Source organism: Rhinolophus sinicus, linkage group LG10, assembly GCF_036562045.2.
Source record: "Rhinolophus sinicus isolate RSC01 linkage group LG10, ASM3656204v1, whole genome shotgun sequence".
Taxonomy (NCBI): Eukaryota; Metazoa; Chordata; class Mammalia; order Chiroptera; family Rhinolophidae; genus Rhinolophus; species Rhinolophus sinicus.
The window spans coordinates 89,171,308-89,191,373 of NC_133759.1; the positions used below are offsets into that span (position 1 = coordinate 89,171,308).

The window sequence follows — 20,066 nt, forward strand, 5'->3', positions numbered from 1 at the left end:
AGCCTCAGCTTCCTCATCTGGAACTAATCCCTTGGCTTATCTCATAGGTTTATTGTGAGCATCACATGGGGCCACCAGGAGGAACACACTCTCTAAACTGTGTGGGACCAGGGCTGAGCCAGGGTAGCGAGGGGATGCTGGGTTTCCCCCCAGAGCGATGGCCCCGCTGGATGGGGGTGCTGGGAACCCACCTGCAGAAAATTTCCCTTCCCGGGCAAGTTTCTGCCTCGGCAAGTCTTCAAAGCCTTTCTGTTTACTCGAGGCAGAAAGTCTCTGCTTGGTGCTTGTCTGTCTTTAACTCTTTTCTGCCCCTCATTTGTGGCTTTTTTCAACAAACAGAAGAAAGAGACTCCAGACTTCTTCTAGGAGGCCAGAGCACCTAGCTAGAATTAAATTATGTTGTTTGCATCATTTTTGATGTTTGATTTTCTTTGCCTTCCAGAAACTCTATGATTTTATGTTTTTTAAAAGGCAACTTTTAGACAGCAGTAACATTTTAAATGTTATTCTCTTTACTCAGGTACTCTGTGTCTGGGTATTTATCCTATGGAAAAAGACACCTACGTACATGTGCAAATATAAATGTACTTCACAAACAATGGCCATTCCAGCATAATTTATATCTCTGAAACACTAAATGTCCAGCAGTACGGTATTGGTTAAATATTTTATGGCACAGGCATGCTTTTAAGTTATGAGCAGCTGTCCAAATGAATGAATTAGTATCTGTAGGTACAACTCACCTGTGACTATATCCATGATGTATTATTTAGTAGAAACAAAACGTTGCAAAATGGTAGTGGTAGTTTTATTTAAAATTATAATCACATATCTATATACATAGCTATAAATACAAAATAGAAATATTAGTATGGATGTAAGGAGGGGTGGAAACCTAGAAGAATATAACTAAATGATTTTCCATGAAATAAATTCCTATACACACAGTTGCTGAATAAAGATAAGCATTTGGAATGTCACTGGAGTCTGGAGTCTAAAATACGAAATACACAAAAAGTTTCTATATTATATATTTTGGTAATGGATATTTTTAATGAAAGCCAATGCTGCATAAATTTTTTATGGAAGTAATTTTTAATTATTATTAAGCTCAATAAGAACCCAAAATGAGACTGGCCTTTCAGAGATGGTGCCCTAATTCAAAGAAGGGGCATTAATGGAGGGTTGTGAGGTACCACATCGGCTGAAGTTCAAGGGCCCCAGGAGCAATAGCTTCTTTCCGTCTTTCCCTCTTTTTCCAGGAACAGGGACCCTGGCTGTGAACAGGATGGTGGAAGAATAGTGTAGTCCAAGTGGCTCATGTCTGGGAGGAAAATTCCAGCTCAGCCGTTCCCTTGGGCCTGTCTGAGTGGCGAGGTTGGGAGGCAGGAGCCAGCTGAGGCTGACCTCAGGTAACCTCTCCCCCAACTCCCGTACCCCTCTGCACAGGGGACTGTGAGGTCGAAGCCCTCCACCAAACTCTTTTTAATTATTTTTATCTAGCCCTCAGATTCACTTAGCCCTTTCCTCTTACCAGCACTTTCCTACTTGTTCTCTTGGAGATACTCAGCACCAGAGAGGGCTGGAGTCAGGAGAGGGGCTGGGACTCGGCTTCCCCACTCTGCGGCCCTACAACCTGGGCTGGATGCTTTACCTCCCTGAGCTTGGGAATTGCCTAGGCCCAGGCCCCGATCCTATCCCTGCCATACCGACCAGGTGACTTTGAGCAAGTCACTTCACATCCTCCCTGAACTGGTTTCTCCTTTGTGATATGGGAACAATAGGGGTACCTGATTTGTAGGGTTAATGTGAGGGTCAAATGAGAAAATGTGTGTGAAGCAACAGGACAGACCTGGTACATAGTAACTGTTCAATACCCGTGTTTTATCATCCTTTATCTCTGTGTAACATTATCAGCTCCACCTACAGCTGGGGAAATTGAGGCCTGCTGTGGTGTAATCCACCCAGGGCCCAATATGGAGCAGGCCTGAGGTGGAGGCAGCCAAGGTCCCCTGACCTAGACGGAGGCTTTTCCCATGAGTGAGGATAATCCTGGTCTGGAATGTGGTTGTTTATCCTCTTTACAGGGCGGATCTGGGGATTGGCTTATGCATCTTCTACCACAGCCAAGAGAGAAGGGGTCATGGGTGCTGGATGTTCTCTGAAGCCAGGACCCCAGGAGGGTGGGCTTGGCATGGCTAGGCCTGGCAGCAGGTGGGGTTTCCCCTAGCATGGCTCAGCTGCTCCTGAGCTGGCAACTGGGCCTCTGAGTCAGAGTTGCCACACGTCTCTGTTCCTCTCCCCACTGGCAGCCACAGCCCCAGACTCCTGGAGACTGTCCAGGGAGACCTGTGGCTCCAAAGCAGGGTACCCCTCCCCCAGCAACAAACTGAGATGTCCCTTCCCCAGTTCAGAGAGAGCAAGGGATGGCCAAGTCACACAGTCAGGTGTGACAGATCTCAGAATGAAACCTGGTTCCACCTAGGTGACCCCTCCAAATGGCACAGGTGAGAGGGCCAGGAAGCCCCAACCTGGGTCCAGGACCCCTGCACTCAGCCTCCTGCCCCTGGCAGCTCTATGGCCCTTGGCCCCGTGCTGCTGACAGGGTCCCCCAGGCCTGGGCTGGCCAGTGGAGCCTCTAGCCAATACCAAGCTGGCCATCAGGCACCGCGATACCTGGCTCACACCAGCCCCACACCACTGAGCTGCTGCAGCCGTGAAGGGCAGGAAGCCTGCCAGTTCTATGCCCCTCTACCCAGCCTAGCAAGACTGCCCTGAGAGCCACAGCCAGGCTCCTTTCCTTCCGCTGGCCTAGCCCTGGCTGCACTCCCCCCACACCTTCCTCCATTCCTCTTCCTCTCTCTCCTGCACCCTTTCTCCTCACTTCTTCCAGCCCTCTGTCCCCGTGGGTGCTCGGTCTGCCCGGCTCCTACCTGGGACCACGCCACTACTCACCAGTTTCTGGAATCTGGGTGTTAGTGGATGTCTGTCACGAGCCAAACCTGCCTCAATCTGGCCCACAGGCAGAGTGGAGGAGAGAGGGCAGGGAGAGTCCAGCTCAATAGCCAAAGCCAAAGCACATGGTAGGGTGGGGTGGGGGCAGCAGGAGGGCCTCAGGCTCGTTCACATGAGCCTGTGAACAGTCCTGCCCAACCCGGGGCAAGGCCTGCAAAGCCAGAAGAACCTTCTCATTTCCCAACTTGGAAAACCAAAGCCCAGTGTCCTGGTCACCCAGCTACTGCTGTGTTTCCCCAAAAATAAGACCTAGCCGGACAGTCAGCTCTAATGCGTCTTTTGGAGCAAAAATTAATATAAGACCCGGTATTATATTATATTATATTATATTATATTATATTATATTATATTATATTATATTTTAAAGACCTGGTTTTATATTGTAGTAAAATAAAACCGGGTCTTATAATAATTTTTGCTCCAAAACACACATTAGAACTGATGGTCCGGCTAAGTCTGATTTGCAGGGAAACATGGTAGCAAGGGGTGGGGTGGGTGGGGGTGTGTGTGTGAAGATCCCCATCTTACCAAGGGAAACCAGACTCCGAGCTGAAGGGAGCTGTGTGGGAACCCTAAGGCTGGGGTGAGCCCCATTGGCCCTACTCCACTCCTGCCACCTCCCAGACACAGGGACCCAAACCCGCAAGAGACCACAAAGTCTGTGAGTGAGAAGCACCAGGTTTAATATTAAAATCTTTCCCTTAAAAAAAGTACACAGATAGGAAATTTTGTTGGCATACAAAATAGCATTTCTGTTGTATAAATGTGAGTTAATGTGAGTCCTAAAAATAATTGTAAACCTAGGTGATTACATCTTTGGTACCGTAATGAGAACCCACTCCCTCTCCTCAGCCAGGCTCGGGGGGCCCCAGCGCAGGGAGGTGGTGCCCAAGGGGGTGACCTTCCCTCCTCCCCTTCCCAGCATGCCCCCTGCCAGTGGTCTTGGCCATAGCCCTCACTCCCCTGGCACTTCAGTGCCCACTGGACTTGGGTGCAGCTGGCAGTGAGGTGAATGGGCCGTGACAGTGACAAAGCCCTACCCCAGGGGCATTGCCTCAGGAATGGGGCAGCTGGCAGGTGAGAGGCAATCCTTAGAGTACCCACCTCTTGTACCCCTTTCTCAGGTTCCCCATCCAAGGCTTCTTGTGCTTTCCAGGGCCCCCTAGGGGCCCTCGCTGTCCATTAGACTTCGGCACAGACCTGGACGGCAGGTGCTAGAGTGGGGGGCTGCATCAGGTGGTCTGATTTGCTCTCCCTGCCTCTTTGGCCCAGGATAGCTCCAGAGGTCATTGTGGGTGCTGAAAGGGGTCCTGTGATCTTACGTCCTTGGGGCAGCTGCTTGGGGCTTTTCAGGACACTAGCTATCACTCCAAGTCAAGGCCTGGGCAGCTGGCCTTTTGGGACTTACCAGGGGCCTAGGGAAGGGCCACAGTTCCTGAATGCCTCGAGTGCAATATGTGATCTGGTACCTCCATCCAGCTGACCCTCAGGATGGAGGTTTGGGGGATTTGGCTTTATTTCATCTGGGCAAATGTGGAACCCCTGGCTGGCAGGCACCAGAAGTCAATGAGTCCAACCTGCTCATATTTCAACAGGGAAAACAGGCCCAGAGAGGGCGAGGAATTCCTGCAAGCTCTCTCAGAGAGTCCAATGCACGTAAGGGCCACACACTGGTCCACACGTGTGGATACTTTGTGCAGTCATGTCAACACATCATAGACTTGGGTCCGTCTGGCCCTGGAGGCTCTGGTGGGTGGAGTAAGACTGGCAGTGATGAAGAAAAAGACCCCAGGACACGTGGGACCAGGAAGACACAGACATGGGCACTTTTTATGGGGAAGTGTGCCCCTAGTGCCTGGGGCAGGGACTACAGGCCAGAACGTCCTGGACTTGGCTTAGCCCCAGCATTAATTAAGCATGGATGGCCCCAGACCAGCTCGGGCCTGGGAAAGTGAAGACTGGCATCAAGGGGAGGTGGCTTCTGGATGAGGCAACACTGTCCAAGGCCAGGCCCCAGCTCAGCCAGGAGCCAGGGATGCCAGGGGCCCTCCCCTTCCCTTTGGGCGGATAAAAGTGGGAGAAGAAAGCTGCAGCTCCTTGAGGGGTAGCTGGCTGAACAGAAAAAAGTTCACTGACCACCTCATGAACCTTGAGAATCTCCCCAGGGATTCCCACCTCCTCACCTGTCAGCCAGGGAGAGAATCCCAGGCTATGAGGCACCAAGCCCAACTTTCCCATCTTACATACGGAGAAGCTGAGTCCTTTGGGAGAACCCCAGCTCAGAGTCACATGGCCTTCCCAGAGGCAGAGGGTTGGTCATCGCTCCTGCAGTTCTCCCGCCTTCTGAGCTAGCCCCAGGCTTTGGGATGCAACATTGGTTTGGGAGCCAAAGCTTTCCAAAAGGGGACAGCTGACAGGAGCAGCCTGGCTGATGGGAGGCCGGGCCGGGACAGGCCAGGAGGTGCAGGGTATTGAGAGATCAAGGGGAGCGTCGGTTCAGGCGGGGCAGGGTGGGGGCCAGCCCCCTACAGGAAGCTGTCCTCCACCTCAGCCCGGGGCCCGGGACAGCTTGAATCCTGCGGCCACTCCGGCTCTGGCTCCAGCTCCACCTGGGGCTCAGGCTGGGGTTCTGGCTCTGGTTCTTCTTGGGGGTCCAGGGGGCTGTCACAGGAGATGGTAGAGGAGGTGTTGACTTCATTCAGGGTGGAGCTAGAGGGAGAAGGTAAGTGCATGAGCGGCTAGGAGGGAACCATGGTAAAATCACAGCATTAATCAAGAGCTTTCCATGTGTCTAACCTTGTGCCATGCATGCACCTTACACACCTCAGCTCATTGAATCTTCACAAAGACGATGCAAGGCAGGCACAGTGAGAAACTGCAGCTCAGAGAGGTTATATAGTTCTGCATCACTCAGTGGATAGGTATAGGAGCTGGGACTCCACAGCGGATCCAGGGGCTCCCACACTTATTCCTCACCCATCAATGTCTCCACCTCCTGCACCCCTGAAGGTATATACTATCTCATTTAATCCTCACAACAACCTCCAAACTGTACTTATTGTTGTTGTTTTACAGATGAGGAAACTGTGGTTCAGACAAGGGAAGCAACTTGTTTGAGGGCACAAAACACGGCCAGCTTTCACACCCTAAGTTGTTTGAACCCTGAGCTTAATTCCTCTGCACACTCTACATGGAGCCTTGGAATATTAGCTGCGTAAACAGGGTGGGGAGGGTTTTTTTTTTTTTGGGGGGGGGGGGCTTTAAAGTCCTGTGTGTGCTCCTAGCATGCACAGAGAGAGAAGGTGTGTCTCACAGCAGAGCCGGAGTTGGAACCTAGATGAGGCTCCTGCCACTCCACCATAGGGTGGGTCTTGTTTTGGGGAGTGGGTGTGGCCTTATGGGGAGTCCTTCTTTCCAGTTAAAGGAGGGTACTCTGCCTGAACATCAAGTCTAGGCAAAGCTAGGCCTTCCACCAAAGCCCTCCCCACACTGTAACTTCACATCCCAAGGCAAAGAAAAGTACAAATCTCCTTCCCAGGCTGAGTTCTGGCCTGAGCTCTTGTAGGCACCTCTGCTTCCTATATCTTGGCCGGCTCCCTGGGGCCCTGAGGGCATGGTGCTGAAGGACAGACCACAGGCCTGGGGCTGACGACCCAGAGTAACCCGTGGGGTGCTGGGGGTGCTACTTAGGTTTTCTTCCTCTTCTTAGTGCTGGGAGAGGACCCAGAGAGGGGAGAGAGCAGAGGGCCTGTGGGGGCTCCTTTGAGGGAAACAGCTACATTGCAGATTAAGTCTCAGCACATTCCCTCTCATCAGCCTGCCCTTTCCACCTGAGGGCATCAAAGGTCAAATGAGTTCCATTCTCCTGTTCAGTGGCAGGAAGAAGTGCTCGGCCTAGGTAACTTCTAAGCAAAGCCTGATGCTATGGGGATGCACACGCACTCATACACACACTCTGTATACTAACTACTGCGTGTCCTGGACCACAGGGGCTACCTGGCAAGGCTGGGGGAACCCTCCAGTGGGCCCTCATCAGCAACCTCAGGTTTGGGGTCGGGCAGGGGGATGATATAGTCGTTGTCACCCTCGTTGGGCTGCACTGCCGTGTAGAGAACCGAGCTGGTGTCCAGAGGGGATCGGAGGCCATGGAAGCCAGGCAAGCGGGCTTGGGACCGAAGGACGGCTGGGTGGTCACTCCTCAGAAACTCCTCATCCACTTGCTGGTACTTCTGCTCCAAGGGGCAGGGCGAACCCGAGAAACAGGGAAGGTCAGATCAGAAAAGCCGTTAGGGATCCTCCAACAGTTAGCTTCTGAGCCCGTCCCTCGTATGCTGGCACCTGGTGCTCAGAGAGGAAGGACAATGGCCCACACAGCTGAGCTGCCCTCCCACCTGGCATCTCACAAGACATGGTGAGCTTAGGGCCACCCAGGGAAGGGGCAGTCAGCGGACCGGCACCCAAGACGCTAACATTTGCCCCCTTCGGACTAGAAAGGTACAGGCTCTCATCCTGCCTCAATCTTCTTCAGTGGGACCTCAGTTTCCCTAGCTACTGAATGGTGACAACTCTATTCCAACTCACGACTGGTCCCTGAGCCATAACCAGACCTGGGCTGAGAGGGGGGTTAGGAATGGGCCTAGGAGACGGGCCTCCCCCTCCCTCTAGTTCCCACTGTGGGCAGGAGGGCTTTCAGGCGCTGCTGGCTTCATCTGCCTTGTCTGAGCCTGGCTGGGGCCCAAGTGATCAGGTCCTTAGTGGTCATCTAACCTGGGGAAGTTCAAACTTCTGAAGAGACCCAAGATTTGGTGCGGGTGCAAAAGTATGAGGAGGGGTGCAGGATGAAGGGGACTGTAGGCTCCCTTCACCCCATTAAACCAATCAGCTTCCACGTGGGATTTTATTTCAAAACTCTCTGTGCTGCTAAAATAAACTACACTCATAGCTCTAGCCTCTCCCTTCCTTACTAGCACCAGCAGGGAAACTGAGATCCAGAGAGGGTAACGGGTGGTCCCCCAAGTACCAGCATGTCACACAGAGCCTTGTACCGAGTGTCTGACTTCTGGACCAGAACTCTCCATTTCCCACCCCCACCCCGCCTCAACATACCTTTTTGTAACCCTCGCCCAACAGTCTCTCGAGAAGCAGCACCAGCTGGGAGAAGGGGGGCCGAATCTCAAACTTCTCCTCCCAGCACTTCTGCATGATCTCGTAGCTGGGGAGAGGTACAGCGGGTCAGGTACAAGGGGCAGGGGGCTGCCACTCCAGAACAAAGTGAGCAACGAAAGGACTTGGGGAGGGAAGGCAGCTAGGTGTCGTTTTCCCATGATCACATCTGGATACTCCCTTGGGAAGCCCTCCCTTTGCCCCCAGTTCAGTGGTTCCCTGGGGCTGACCACAGTTTGGTTTGGGAAGCACACGACGCAGGTCTGGCAGGTAGGAATTTTAATTCCCTCAGCTCAGCGCCTGGTTCTGGATGGGCATGTGACCCCAGCTGAAACCATGACGGTCAGCTCCAGGCCTTTTGCTGGCACTATGGTGCCAGTTAGAACGTAGCCATTGAGTAGTGCCAGCCTGAATATGAGGCTGGCATAAAGGAAAGCAGAGCCCAGGGGTAGAAGGAGAGATTGCTGATGACACCATCCATACACCTAGATCCAGCTATACCTAGAGTTTTCTAGGTCTCTGAACTAATAAATCTATTTTTGGCTTAGGCTGGTAAAGTTGGACATCTATTGTGCCACTCACATCTCGTCGGAGGCATGGGCAGGCTGGGCCATGCGGTAACCCCGCTTGATGGCATTGTAGAACTGCTCGTTCATGGGCAGCTCTGGGTAAGGGGTGCCACCTGTCCGGGAGCAAAAACAAGAGAAGAGATACGCAGGCTTAGGGGTGTTGAAAAAGTGGTAGGAACCCTCTTCTATGGAAACAGGGAGAGGTACTCCAGCCCTGGCATGGGTGAGGAGGCAGTGGCCTTGGAATTGGGAAATGTGGGCTCTTTCAGGGCTCTGGACAGATTGCAACCCTCCCCAGAATCAAACTTCCAGAGCTTACCAGAGCCAAGCAGGCTTTTTGATGTCACTGTCCAAACCCCTTGATACTCAGATGGAGAGGTAGAGACCCAGAGAGGGCAAGAGACTTGCCAAGGTCACACAGCAGTGAGAAAGCAGCAGAGCTGTGACTTGAACCAGAGCCCCAACCCCAGAGTCTGTTCATGACCCCACCGGGCTGGAAGTGTACGCGGTCAGGGTGGAGGCCATGCCATGCCGCTGAGGGCTGTGGGAAGCAGGAAGATTTACCCAGGGTGAAGATCTCCCAGAGTAGGATCCCGAAGGACCAAACGTCGCTCAGGGTGGTGTAGAGACTGTTAAAGATGCTCTCAGGGGCCATCCACTTCAGAGGCAGGAAGGTCTGCGGGAGGGCAGGATGTCCTGAGTGCAAGGAGAGGCTGAGCCCTGCTCTGCACCTGGGTGGGGGGAGGAAGCCTCGCGGTTCCCACCCCCAAGTCCTTCTCACCCCCTAGTGCCCAAGGGCCCATCTCTGCTTCCCACGCCCATCCCAGTGCTGGCCTGAGGACCAGGAGGCCAAGTTTCTTCTCCCACAAGCTGGGGACATGGTAGCCCCAGGGTCTGAGGTTCTTCACAAAACAGCCTTCCCTTCCTGAGTCTGGGAGAGGTCGCTGGCTGAGTTGGCAGAGGAAAGTGGGAGCCAGGGACATGCCAATGTGCCACCCAGCTCTCATCCTAGCTGCCTTAGATCTCTGTGTGGCCTAGCAGCCCGCCAGCTCTGGGGCTCACTGTCCCCATGTAAAGAATGGGGACTTGAGTGGGAGGCAGGATGGTCATATTTAGACCAAATACTGCCTGTCACCCATTCATCTGTCTTAGCTTGTCACCTAGGCTTTTTCCTCTGCCCCCTGCCACCACTGGGACAACACACTGGGCCTGCTCCCCAGGTCCTATTATAGCGGGTTCCTTGGCCCCTACCATGACCATCAAAGCTGAGTCCCCAGCCCACCCCCACCCTCAGCAGGTCTGCCCCTTCCCACCCCGTGCACAGCTGCTGGCTCCCTTCCTGTCCCTGCACACAGCTAGGCACGCAGAGCTTGTCACTGCAGGTCAGACCACAAGGAGCCCTGTCCTGATCTCCTACAAGCTGAAGCCTGCTGACCAGGAGGGTCAGCAGCATACGGGGGCGGGAAAGGTACTCACACTGCCCTTGGAGATATAGTTCGAGTCCCGCATGATGTCACGAGCCAGGCCGAAGTCACATATCTTGACCAGCTTTCCCTCACAGATGAGTACATTCCTGGCTGCCAGGTCTCGGTGGACACACTGGGCCGGGAGGGGAGGGGGCAATGGGAGCTGAGGCCTTGGGGGCAATTGTGGGGCAAGACCCTCCATGTCAAGTGCTTTGGGCAAAATTCTTCACTGTCCAGGTGTGAAGGGCCACACAGGTGAGAGCAGTCATGTGGTGGGAGGGCATTTGCTGTCCTCACCCACCAGACAGGACGTAGCTACCGTGTGGGGCTGCGTACTTGGAGGACCCTGACTGGCTGGGTGACCCACCTCCCCATGACCTTGATCTGCCTACTGTGACTACACGTACATTCTTGGAGGCCAGGAACTCCATGCCATTGGCCACCTGGTAGCTGAAGCCCACAAGATCCGTGTAGCTAAGCACCGGGGACTCGTTGATCAAAGTCGCCCGACAGGTCCTCTCGGGAGCTAGGGGAGAGCAGAAGGTCACCCACCATCTTGTGTTTCCCCAAGGCCCACAGAACCTCTGCTCTTTGGCTTGTGGAGGCTAAATGTCTGAGACAGGGGGCTACTGATCCTCTAAGTTTCTTCCAAGAGAAAAATAATTTCCGAATATCTAACACAAACCTCTCCTACTTTACCAGAGCTTTCACTGGCCAGAAAACCTTTCAGTGTTAGCCCTGGGCTGAGCCCTTTGCTCAGCCTGGCCTGTGGACTTTCCAGGGACACTACATCAGCCTGGGGCTGCTCTAGCCAGACCACTCTTCCCCAAGGCCTAGGAGGCTAGGAACCCCACTCCCGCACCCTACTGCTTCCCCTCCCTGTGGGCTGTGTGCACACCCCTGGACCCAGAAACAAGGGTTCGTATTGGGGCTCCACCACACAGCAGCTTTGGGCAGGTGGCTACCCTCAGTTTCTGCATCTATGAAATGGGCACAAGGCTACCTTCCTCCCAAGGCTGTTGCCAAGGGAGTGTGAAAGGCTTTGAAAAGAATGCATCATGGCACAGGTGTGAGGGCCATGCAGGTGTGAGGACACTGTGTACCCACCAGAGGGGACGTAGTTATCGTAAGGAGCCATGTAGTTGGAGGACTCGATGTCGGCATATTTGAGGTCTCCTTTCATGTCCAGCATGGGCACGTAGTCCACTGACTCGTCCTTGCTCATGTCCATGTAGCCACCGTCACTCTCCCCAGGCAGGGATATGTGGCTGAGGATGAGAGGAGTGTCACAAAAGGAGAGGCCACAGGCTTCCCCTTTCCTTCCCCATCCCGCTCCTCTGCTCACCCCTGGGGCTTGCAAGGCTCTGTCAGTCATGTATTTCTTCTCTCTCTCACTCACTCACCCTCCTCCAATCTGTCACTGTCATGTGAATGACCAACCTGTTGGGCCCTGAGCTGGGCCCTCGGCTGCCAAGATGACATAAGACCCAGGGTGTGTCCTCAGAGAACTCAGGCCCATGGGCAATTACATCACCCCAGGACAAGGGTTACAAGAAAGGTGTGTACCAAGGCACCTTTCTGTGGCCTCTGCAGCACCATCCAGCCATGAGGCCCCGCGAGTGCCTGGCCACAACCCAGAGGGGCAATGAATTGCCCTAATGCCTCTGCCTGCAGCCTCAGCTCCCCAGAGAGCTGTGGGACGATATACGCATGTCTCTAAGGGGACAAAAAAAATGGAAGGAAAGCGATCAAAATGTTGGGGAGGATAGGGATAAGATTTACTGTCTCTTAATGCTTTTTTGAAGTTACTCTTGTCTCTGAAATAAATACATATTCCTCTTGTAATCAGCAAAAGAACTAAGATGTTATTTTTGGAAAAGGAGAAAGGAGTTGTGTTGACCTCAGGGTACTAGAGAGACTGGTGTGCAGAGGGGGTAGTAGCTGCAGTGAGGAATAGAGCATGGAGTCAGGCCTGGAGAGCCTCCAGCACTCACTGTGGAAGGCGAGGATGGTATCAGGACACAGGGACCTTGTGAAGAGTCAAGGGGTCACATCTGCAGAGTGCTTAGCACAGGGCCTGGCACACTGCATATAGTCAGTAGGTGGCAGCCGATCCCACCATTATTATCACCATTATTGTCATGTACTTCTGTGGGGTGGCCGAACCCAGGGTCTGGGGACTAACTTCTGAAACAGTCCTGGTTCCAAGAGTGACTACCCGCCTTGGTGTCAGCTTCCTGTCCTCGATGAAGACAGACTGAGCAGGTGTTCCTCAGGGTTCCCCAAAATTCAGACCCCTGCCTCCATGCCGGTACCTGGGCAGGGGGAGCCCGACGGGCAGGGCGTTGCTGTAGAGCTCAGCACTGGGCCGGCGGCCTTTGTTGGAGCAGTGCTGCAGGAAGGTGTGCTTGTTGCGGTGTAGGTAGTCCACCAGGTCACCATAGCGGCAGTACTCAGTGATGATGTAGATGGGCCCTGTGGAGGGACAGGCTCAGAGACAGTCCCTAGGGAGGCTTCAGGCTTCCTAGCAGGGCCATGAGAAGCAGCTTGGTATGACAGCGAAGAGGCTTTGGCATCAGGCAAACCTGGGTTCTTTTCCTGCCTCTGTGACCATGAGCCTTACTTTCTCCATCTGTTAAATGGGGCTAATAATATTACCCACCTCAAATAGCTGTCATGAGTGTTCATGGGATAATGCCTTTGTCAGCTCAGCTCAGTGCCTGGTACATAGCAAGCACACAGTGTTAGCTGTTATCGATAGGTTTTCAAACTAAAGCTTGTTTTGGAGCCCAGTATATAAAGTAAATAGAGGCAACTATTTATTATCAGGTTACTGTTTAAATTCAAATACAGTACATTTACTTAAGGTCAATCAGTGGGAGTTTGAACATACTAATGAAAACAAAAATTGTGAAATGGGTGATCATTGTAGACATAAATTGACCTATGTATGCAACGTACTTCTGTATTTTGTTTTGGTTGCACAATACTGTGGAAAATCCCAAACCTCACAATAAGCAGCTGAATTTGGCAATGACATTTTTTTGTGGCCTAACTTGCAATTGGAGCTTCAAATAAACACACTTGGCCAGAGAGACTTTATTCTATGATCTCAGTGAAGACAGACCCCAGTTAGCAGGCTGGTGGTCTCCAATGGCGGGGATATAACTGATCTCAGTGTTGCATGAGCTATCATTTATTACAGTTATTAAAATGTGACGTGCGGAGTCCTTTGGCTTTGGCGGCGCTGTGATTCTATGCGTTTCTAAAATCCCATCGCCATCTGGCTCTGAAGTGTGCTGGACAGGATGAGCACAGATACTCCAGCTGGAGCGTCTTGCTGTCGCTGGACTGAGGAGAGGGTGGGGAGGGGCCAGGCCCTAGCCACTGGCATTTCCTAGAATCCTCTGGGCAAATAGGTTGGTACCTCCTTTGGTGCAGGCCCCCAGCAGGTTGACCACGTTCAGGTGGGGCCCAAGGTGACTCATGATCTTCAGCTCCGACATAAGAGCTTGCTTCTCACTGCTTCGGGCTGTGGCTAAGGGAGAGAAGGGGCCTCAGGCCTGATCCCATCACTGAGGCCCCATGGAGGCCCCACTGAACCCTATTCTGGCTCTTCTGCCCCAGTCTGTGCTGTAAGACCCAGGTGGCGAAGGGTGGTAAGAACCCACATGCAGGGGGAGGGGAAAGAGGATGGGAGGAAGGCCGTAGGGAGAAGGAGGTGAGGGTGAGTGAGAGGAGGCTGCCAGAGATGGGGGCAGGGTGAGGATGCCCCACTTCCAAAGCAGAATCAGGAGTGGCACTGGCTGCAGTGTGACTATACTTCTCATGCTCGGGAAATGTGAATCAGGCCTGGCCTGCTCTAGGGATACCTGAATGTGTGGGCAGGGGGCAGGGGAGAGGTGGGAGGGGGCTACTCCCATGACTCACATTTCAGCATCTTGACGGCCACTTTCATTGTGGCCTGAGAATGGCTCAGGCCGTGAGCTGTAGCCTCCACCACCTGCCCAAAGGCCCCGGAACCAAGGGTGCGTCCTGGGGTAGACATGATTCCTCACCACCTGGCCCACCAGGAAGCTGCAGCCCACCCTCTCTGAGGTCAACCTAGACACCCTTCAACCACCCTGGACTTGAGGTGTTTCCCCCCAAGGAGGCTCCTAAAATCACAGTGCTTCATGGGTTTTCCTGGTGTCTCATCTAAGTCCAACCTGCTTTCTGGCCCATCTTAATCCCTGGAAGCCTTCCTCCCTCCCCAGAGGAGAGCACAGCTCCTCTGCACCCCTCAGCTTCCCAGCTAGACTAAGCCTGACCTTAATTAATAGTTCCTCTCTCGACACAAAGGGGTCCCATCTCACACAGTCATGGGATCATAGGACCTCAATGCTGGACAGTCCCTAAGGATCATCTTGTCCCCATTGTACAGAGGGGGAGACTGAGGGCCAGTGAAGGCAAGATATCGGCCCTAGGTCTCAAAGCTAGTCATGGCAAGTCTGGTCTGGACCTCAGATAGTCTTCCCATCGCCTCAAGTCCCCACACTGTCACATGAGGCTTCCTTGGACTGACCAAGCACAAGCTGGTCCCGCGGCAGCTCCCAGGTAGAGTCATAGGGCAGCTGCATAGGGTCCACATAGATGTACTCATGGCCATCGGAGCTCACAGATTCAATCACCTTCCATCGGATCTCATAGCGGGGCTTCTGCAGGACCGAGACCAGGGATGGGTTGTTAGAGGAGGTCTAGACCTTGAGGCAGGAGACTCAGAGGCCCAGAGAGGGGCAGGGACATAGCTGAAGTCACACAGCAAATTATCAATAGAGCCAAGGCCTTCATTAGCTCAGTGGGAACAGATGCCAAGGGGCCCCAGATAGGGAGTGGCTGAGGAGCAGGTGACAACTGAGGGTCCAGTTCATCAGAACCTCCTCACCAGCTTCTTCCAGAGCCTCAGCTGCTCCTCAGATGGAAGTAGAGGAGCAAGCAGCCCCGGAAAGTGACACAAGGCAGGGGCACTCTGCCTGATGTGTACAGCTCCTCCCCATGCTGGGTCAGTCACAGCAGAAATCTCCAAAAGATGTAACCTTAGGATGTTGAAACCGTTGGATGAGGAATCACAGGATTGGAATCTTAGAAAGATAGACTGTAGGGTACTGCAATCCTAAGGCAGGAATCTTAAAATGTTGGAAGCACAGAATGATGACATCTCAGAAAAGAACATGGAAATGACAGAGGAACAGGATTAGAATGCAGCTCAGTAGAATCCTGGAGTCTCTGTGGTTGAAAGTTGGAAGAATCCAAGGTCCCATGCCCTGTGGCTGGGATGGGGAGGAATGATGTCTGAGCAGGATCTGGACAGGGGGACAGCAGACTCAGGGAACCCCCGATGGCCTAGACCAGTTCCTTGTTGGCCCAGGCTGCTGGGGATAGAGGAAGCTCAAACATCCAGTGTCGCTCTATCATTTTACACCTGAGCTCCATGCTGGGCCCCAGACATGGCCAGATCCTGCAGGATTCAAGGACAGTAGTGGGAGGAATCCACGCAAAACAATGGTGTGCTAGTCTATACCCATTAGGTGCAGGTGGGCTTACCTTCTGCCAGAGCATGATGAGGATGATGAGGGAGATGATCGTGAGGACCACCAAGGCCAGGATAGCTGAGATTATCACCACCTTGAAGGGCAGGGCTGGAGGCAGAGATAAGAGATGGCCATAAGTCCATAGGGCGCTTGGCAGCTGCTCTTCCCTCATGCCACCTCTGGTACCACAAATCCTTCTCTGCCCATCCTGCCAGGGGAAAGAAGCGCAGCCCCCACCCCGCCACAGACCCTCAGCCTCTCCCTCTGGGCCACACCTTCAGCCTCTCCCATAAATACCCCATGCCCCTCAGTAACTACCCCCAGCTCAAATCACTATTGGCCTCCATATCCCTTCAGCCCTTGCAGAGGTCAGTCCGGTCTGTCTGCCATAGCTCCAGATTGTATGCAAGCTCCTAGCAGCTAGGCTGTGGCTCACCTCTCCTCTCCATGCTTACATACATGCAACTATGCTAGTTGGCACACATGCACAGGAATTATACATGTATTGTTTGCACACTTGTATGGAGATGATGCACCCACATGTACATGCATACAGACATACACTTGTGGATTTGCACACATAGACAGGCATCATAAATGCTTGCATACATGCTTGTACATACACTAGCTTTACACATGTATCTGGGGATTGTGCATTCTTTGTTACATGGTTTGCACATCTACATTTGGAGGGTTGGTACGCATGTTCAAGGATCAGGCATGCTCATGTGCATGGCTTAGGGCGTACACATAGAGTACGTACACTAGGCGTAAGGAGATAGTGCTATTTATTCCTAGTCAGCCATGGTTTATAGACATATACTGGGGGATGTACACGTGCGCCAACACGGTGTTGTGGAAGGGCGTAGGGACATGCTCTGGTGGGTTTCACAATGCTCTCGAGTGCACGTGCCATGCCGACTCTGGCCTGCTGTGTGTGCACAGGCAGTCACAGGTATGGCAGGCTCGAGGTGGGGGTGAGGGGTCATCAGGGGCCGCTTGAGACTAGAAGACTCACACTGTGGCACCAAGGTGACCTCCTGCACGTCATAGCCCAGCAGGTTGCGCAGAGTGCAGCGCACCGACAGGGGCTGATCCACGTGGCGCAGGCGCAACGTGCTCACCACCTCAAACTCCTGCTCCTCCGCCCAGTACGTCACGTTCGTCTCCAGCCGGTTCTCCTCCTCAGAATTGTTCCCCAACAGCTTGGGAGGCAGTTCGCGGGGACACCTGCCGGGAGAGCCAGCCAGATCAGCTTCCAATCCCTGCCTTCTGCAGGCAGAGAAACTGAGGCCAATGCAGGCAGCGCCACAGGGTTGTGGTGAAAGAGGGCCAGCAGAGTCTCATCTCTGCTACTTCCCACCTCCTGCTGGCACTGAGCGGGCTCCTCCTGTGGTCCCTCAACTGACCAGCAGGGGGCGCTCCTACACAAGAATTGAGAAACCTGGTTCGCAAAGTCCACTCCCTTTGTCTGACCCTTAGAGTCAAGATAAGAAAAAGAGGCAATTTAAACCATGCAGATTATCTCCAAGAACCACATCTTCAAAGATGTGGCTCTAGCCTGAAACAATGTGCCTAGAGGAAGAGGCTGGACTAGATGACCTTCAATGGGTCTTTCCAGCCAACTGGGAGTATCCTGGGAGACTGAGGCAAGGGTTTTGCTCACCTTTTGAGGTCACTGCAGGTAGACCATGTGAGGTGCGGCTGGGGCATGCCCCGACCTCGACAGCGGACTGTCTGCTCCCCATTGGCAGGGTGGCTCTCACTGAGCTCCAGCACACGGACAGGCACTGCATGGAGAAGGTGTGGGGCCAGGAGGTGGGGAGGTCAGAATAGACCTGGAGAAAGGCCCTCAGGGAGGACCTGGCAAGTCTCCCCTGCGGGGAGGGGAGCTGCAGACTTCAGGTGAACCTTAAATGCCAGGAATCACAGTGTGAAAACTGGCGGATTCCCCTTCTGGGTACTTCAAAGGGAAAGCCTCAGTAGGGTGCTAGTCTGTCGTTCACACCTCCCTGAGACTTGCTACTCTGCCCTTTCAACAAAGAGAGAGCAGGCCTCCGGACCAGAGCCCTGGGAAGGCAAGAGCATGGAGCTAGAATCCAATAGCATTGTTTCGTTGTCTCAGAGTTTATTTTGGTGATTGCTTTATATATAAGACATGTGACACTGATTTTTCCATCTACAATTGAGAGGTTAAATTCTCTTTCAAAATACATTTATTTTTAGAAAGTCCATTGACAAAACATTAAGTCACTATTATGTCATTCCTCTGCTCAAAACCCTGCGATGGCCCTTCCTGTCAGTCACAGTAAAAGCCCACATCCATACAAGTGCCCATGAGGACCCTCAGGATCTGCCCACCCCCCATCCCCTAACTGCCTCATCTCAGTTCTGACCTCATCTCCCATCTCTCTGCTCCACACACTCAGGCCTTTCGCTGTTGCTCCTGTCTTTGCGCTGCCCGGTATGCCCTTTCCCCAAATAGCCACTTGACTAATGCTCTCACCTTCTTCAAGTCTTTACACAACTGTCATCTCAGTGAGGCCAACCCCCAATCACTGCTATTTAAACATGTAACCCTCACTGCCCCCGGAACTGTCAATCTTCCCCACCCAGCATTTTTTTTTTTCTTCCACAGCACTTGTTACCTTCTAAGCTTCTACATTCATAATGTACTAGGGGGTTTAATCCCTACCATTGAGTGTTTGTCTTCCCCCACTAGGATGCAAGCAGCACAAACGCAGAGCTTCAAGAGCCTTGAACAGCCTGGCATATTGTAGTTGCTAAGTAAATATCTATTTAATTAGTATAAGTGGTATGTGAGAAGGAAAAATCATGGCATTGGCCCATGAATGCCTAAGGTTTTGGAAACACCAGTCTAGCCCAATGGCCAACTTGTCTCGCTGGGGAAACTGAGGCCCAGAGAGGCAGTATGCACACAGCAGAGGGTCAGTGTTGGAGCCCAGTCTCCTGAGTCCTGGGCTCCCTCTCTTGTTCCTCCTGTAGGGGGGTGAACAGTGCAGGAAGGGAGAGGAAATGGGGGTAGGAGGACAGGGGAAAGTAAGCAGGGTGGAGGACTCCTCACCATTGATTTGCAGCTGGAAGGAGAGCTGGGCCTCAGCATCCTCGTGGAAGGCTCGCATTGTGTAGTGACCAGCCTCAGCCACCTTCACCCGCACCAGTGTCAGTTCTGACACGTACCTGGGGAGCAGGCCAGGCCAGGAGACCCAGCTGTCAGAGCTGGAAGAACTCTTTCGGCCCACCCCACCCTCCTTGTACAGCCGGGAAAAGCCCCAGGGAAGGGAAGGGGCTTGCCAAAATCACACAGGTGTCAGTAGCAGAGCCAGGATTCACACCCATAGGATTAGTCTCCTGAATCCCCACCCATAGGCTGCTCCACTGAGCCAAAAGGGAGGGTGAAGAGCGATGGGGGCGGGTTGAAGGGATAGCACCGTTTCCCTCCTCCTCCACATCGCTTCTCCTTCAAGAAGGCCTGACACTGCTTTATTCTGCCATAAGGCTCCTCAGGTCAGTCTGCTGTTCTCCAGCCTCAGGGCTACCACCCATGTATAGGTGGCAGTGGCCGGCCTGGCACGCTCTTCCCCAATCATCCCACCTTGTTCTCCTCTGCTGCCTCCTGCTGGCTCCACCAATCACAAAGACAACTAAATATCTGGGTGGTTGAGCAGTGTGTTTTCCCTCCTCGACAGGAAACTGGAGGAGGCATGGAACTGTGTGTGCTATTCTCGGCAGCATCGCCAGGGCCTGGCATGACACCTGGCAGGGTGCCTGGCACATAGTAGGCTCTCAGGAAAGGTGGGCCTAGGTTTGTCCAGTAGCTGAAGGCTGTGGGCTGCCGGGCGGCTGCAGATAATAACTTCAAGAATGGAGTGACAGGCAGCTGCTCACCGAGTCTCAGATACATTGCGGGTGGACAGGGCGATCTCGCCGGCACTGGAATCACCGAGGGTGCGGTTGTCCTTGAACCACAGGACAGTGGGCGGTGGGTAGGCCTCGAACACCACCTGCAGTGTCCGGCTTCGGTGCAGCTCTGCGAATTGTACAGCGTCCAGCTCCTCCAGCAAACGCACGTAGCCGCTCTCTGAAAGGGGCAGGTGTCAGGGCGGGGCCATGCCCGTCCACCAATAGGACAGTCCCTCCCAGGGGCGGGGCTTCTGGGGGCGAGGCATCAGGTGAATGCCAAAGAAGCCCAGCCTCCAGGGGCAGAGCTTCAAGCTTTAGGAACAACTGAAACTGGCAGTGAAGTTGGGACTAGGAATGGA

General features: G+C 53.3%; 1 protein-coding gene across 4 annotated transcripts in view; it reads right to left on the reverse strand.

Annotated features, from left to right (window-relative positions):
- Window positions 1-3,677: 3,677 nt before the first annotated feature.
- The window catches only part of PDGFRB (platelet derived growth factor receptor beta), a 36,182-nt gene continuing 19,793 nt past the window's right edge, over window positions 3,678-20,066 (reverse strand). For all 4 annotated transcript variants that reach the window (XM_019734376.2, XM_019734375.2, XM_019734377.2 and 1 more), the window contains 17 exons: window positions 19,693-19,885; window positions 18,869-18,984; window positions 17,450-17,573; window positions 16,802-17,013; window positions 15,797-15,891; window positions 14,778-14,910; window positions 14,144-14,248; window positions 13,641-13,751; window positions 12,529-12,688; window positions 11,321-11,481; window positions 10,621-10,739; window positions 10,224-10,346; window positions 9,312-9,423; window positions 8,761-8,860; window positions 8,122-8,227; window positions 7,012-7,244; window positions 3,678-5,724 (listed from right to left, as the gene is read on the reverse strand). In XM_019734376.2, coding sequence (XP_019589935.1) covers window positions 5,541-5,724; window positions 7,012-7,244; window positions 8,122-8,227; window positions 8,761-8,860; window positions 9,312-9,423; window positions 10,224-10,346; window positions 10,621-10,739; window positions 11,321-11,481; window positions 12,529-12,688; window positions 13,641-13,751; window positions 14,144-14,248; window positions 14,778-14,910; window positions 15,797-15,891; window positions 16,802-17,013; window positions 17,450-17,573; window positions 18,869-18,984; window positions 19,693-19,885 — 2,387 coding nt within the window. In that variant the 3' untranslated portion in view covers window positions 3,678-5,540. The remainder of the gene's footprint in view (window positions 5,725-7,011; window positions 7,245-8,121; window positions 8,228-8,760; window positions 8,861-9,311; window positions 9,424-10,223; window positions 10,347-10,620; window positions 10,740-11,320; window positions 11,482-12,528; window positions 12,689-13,640; window positions 13,752-14,143; window positions 14,249-14,777; window positions 14,911-15,796; window positions 15,892-16,801; window positions 17,014-17,449; window positions 17,574-18,868; window positions 18,985-19,692; window positions 19,886-20,066) is intronic.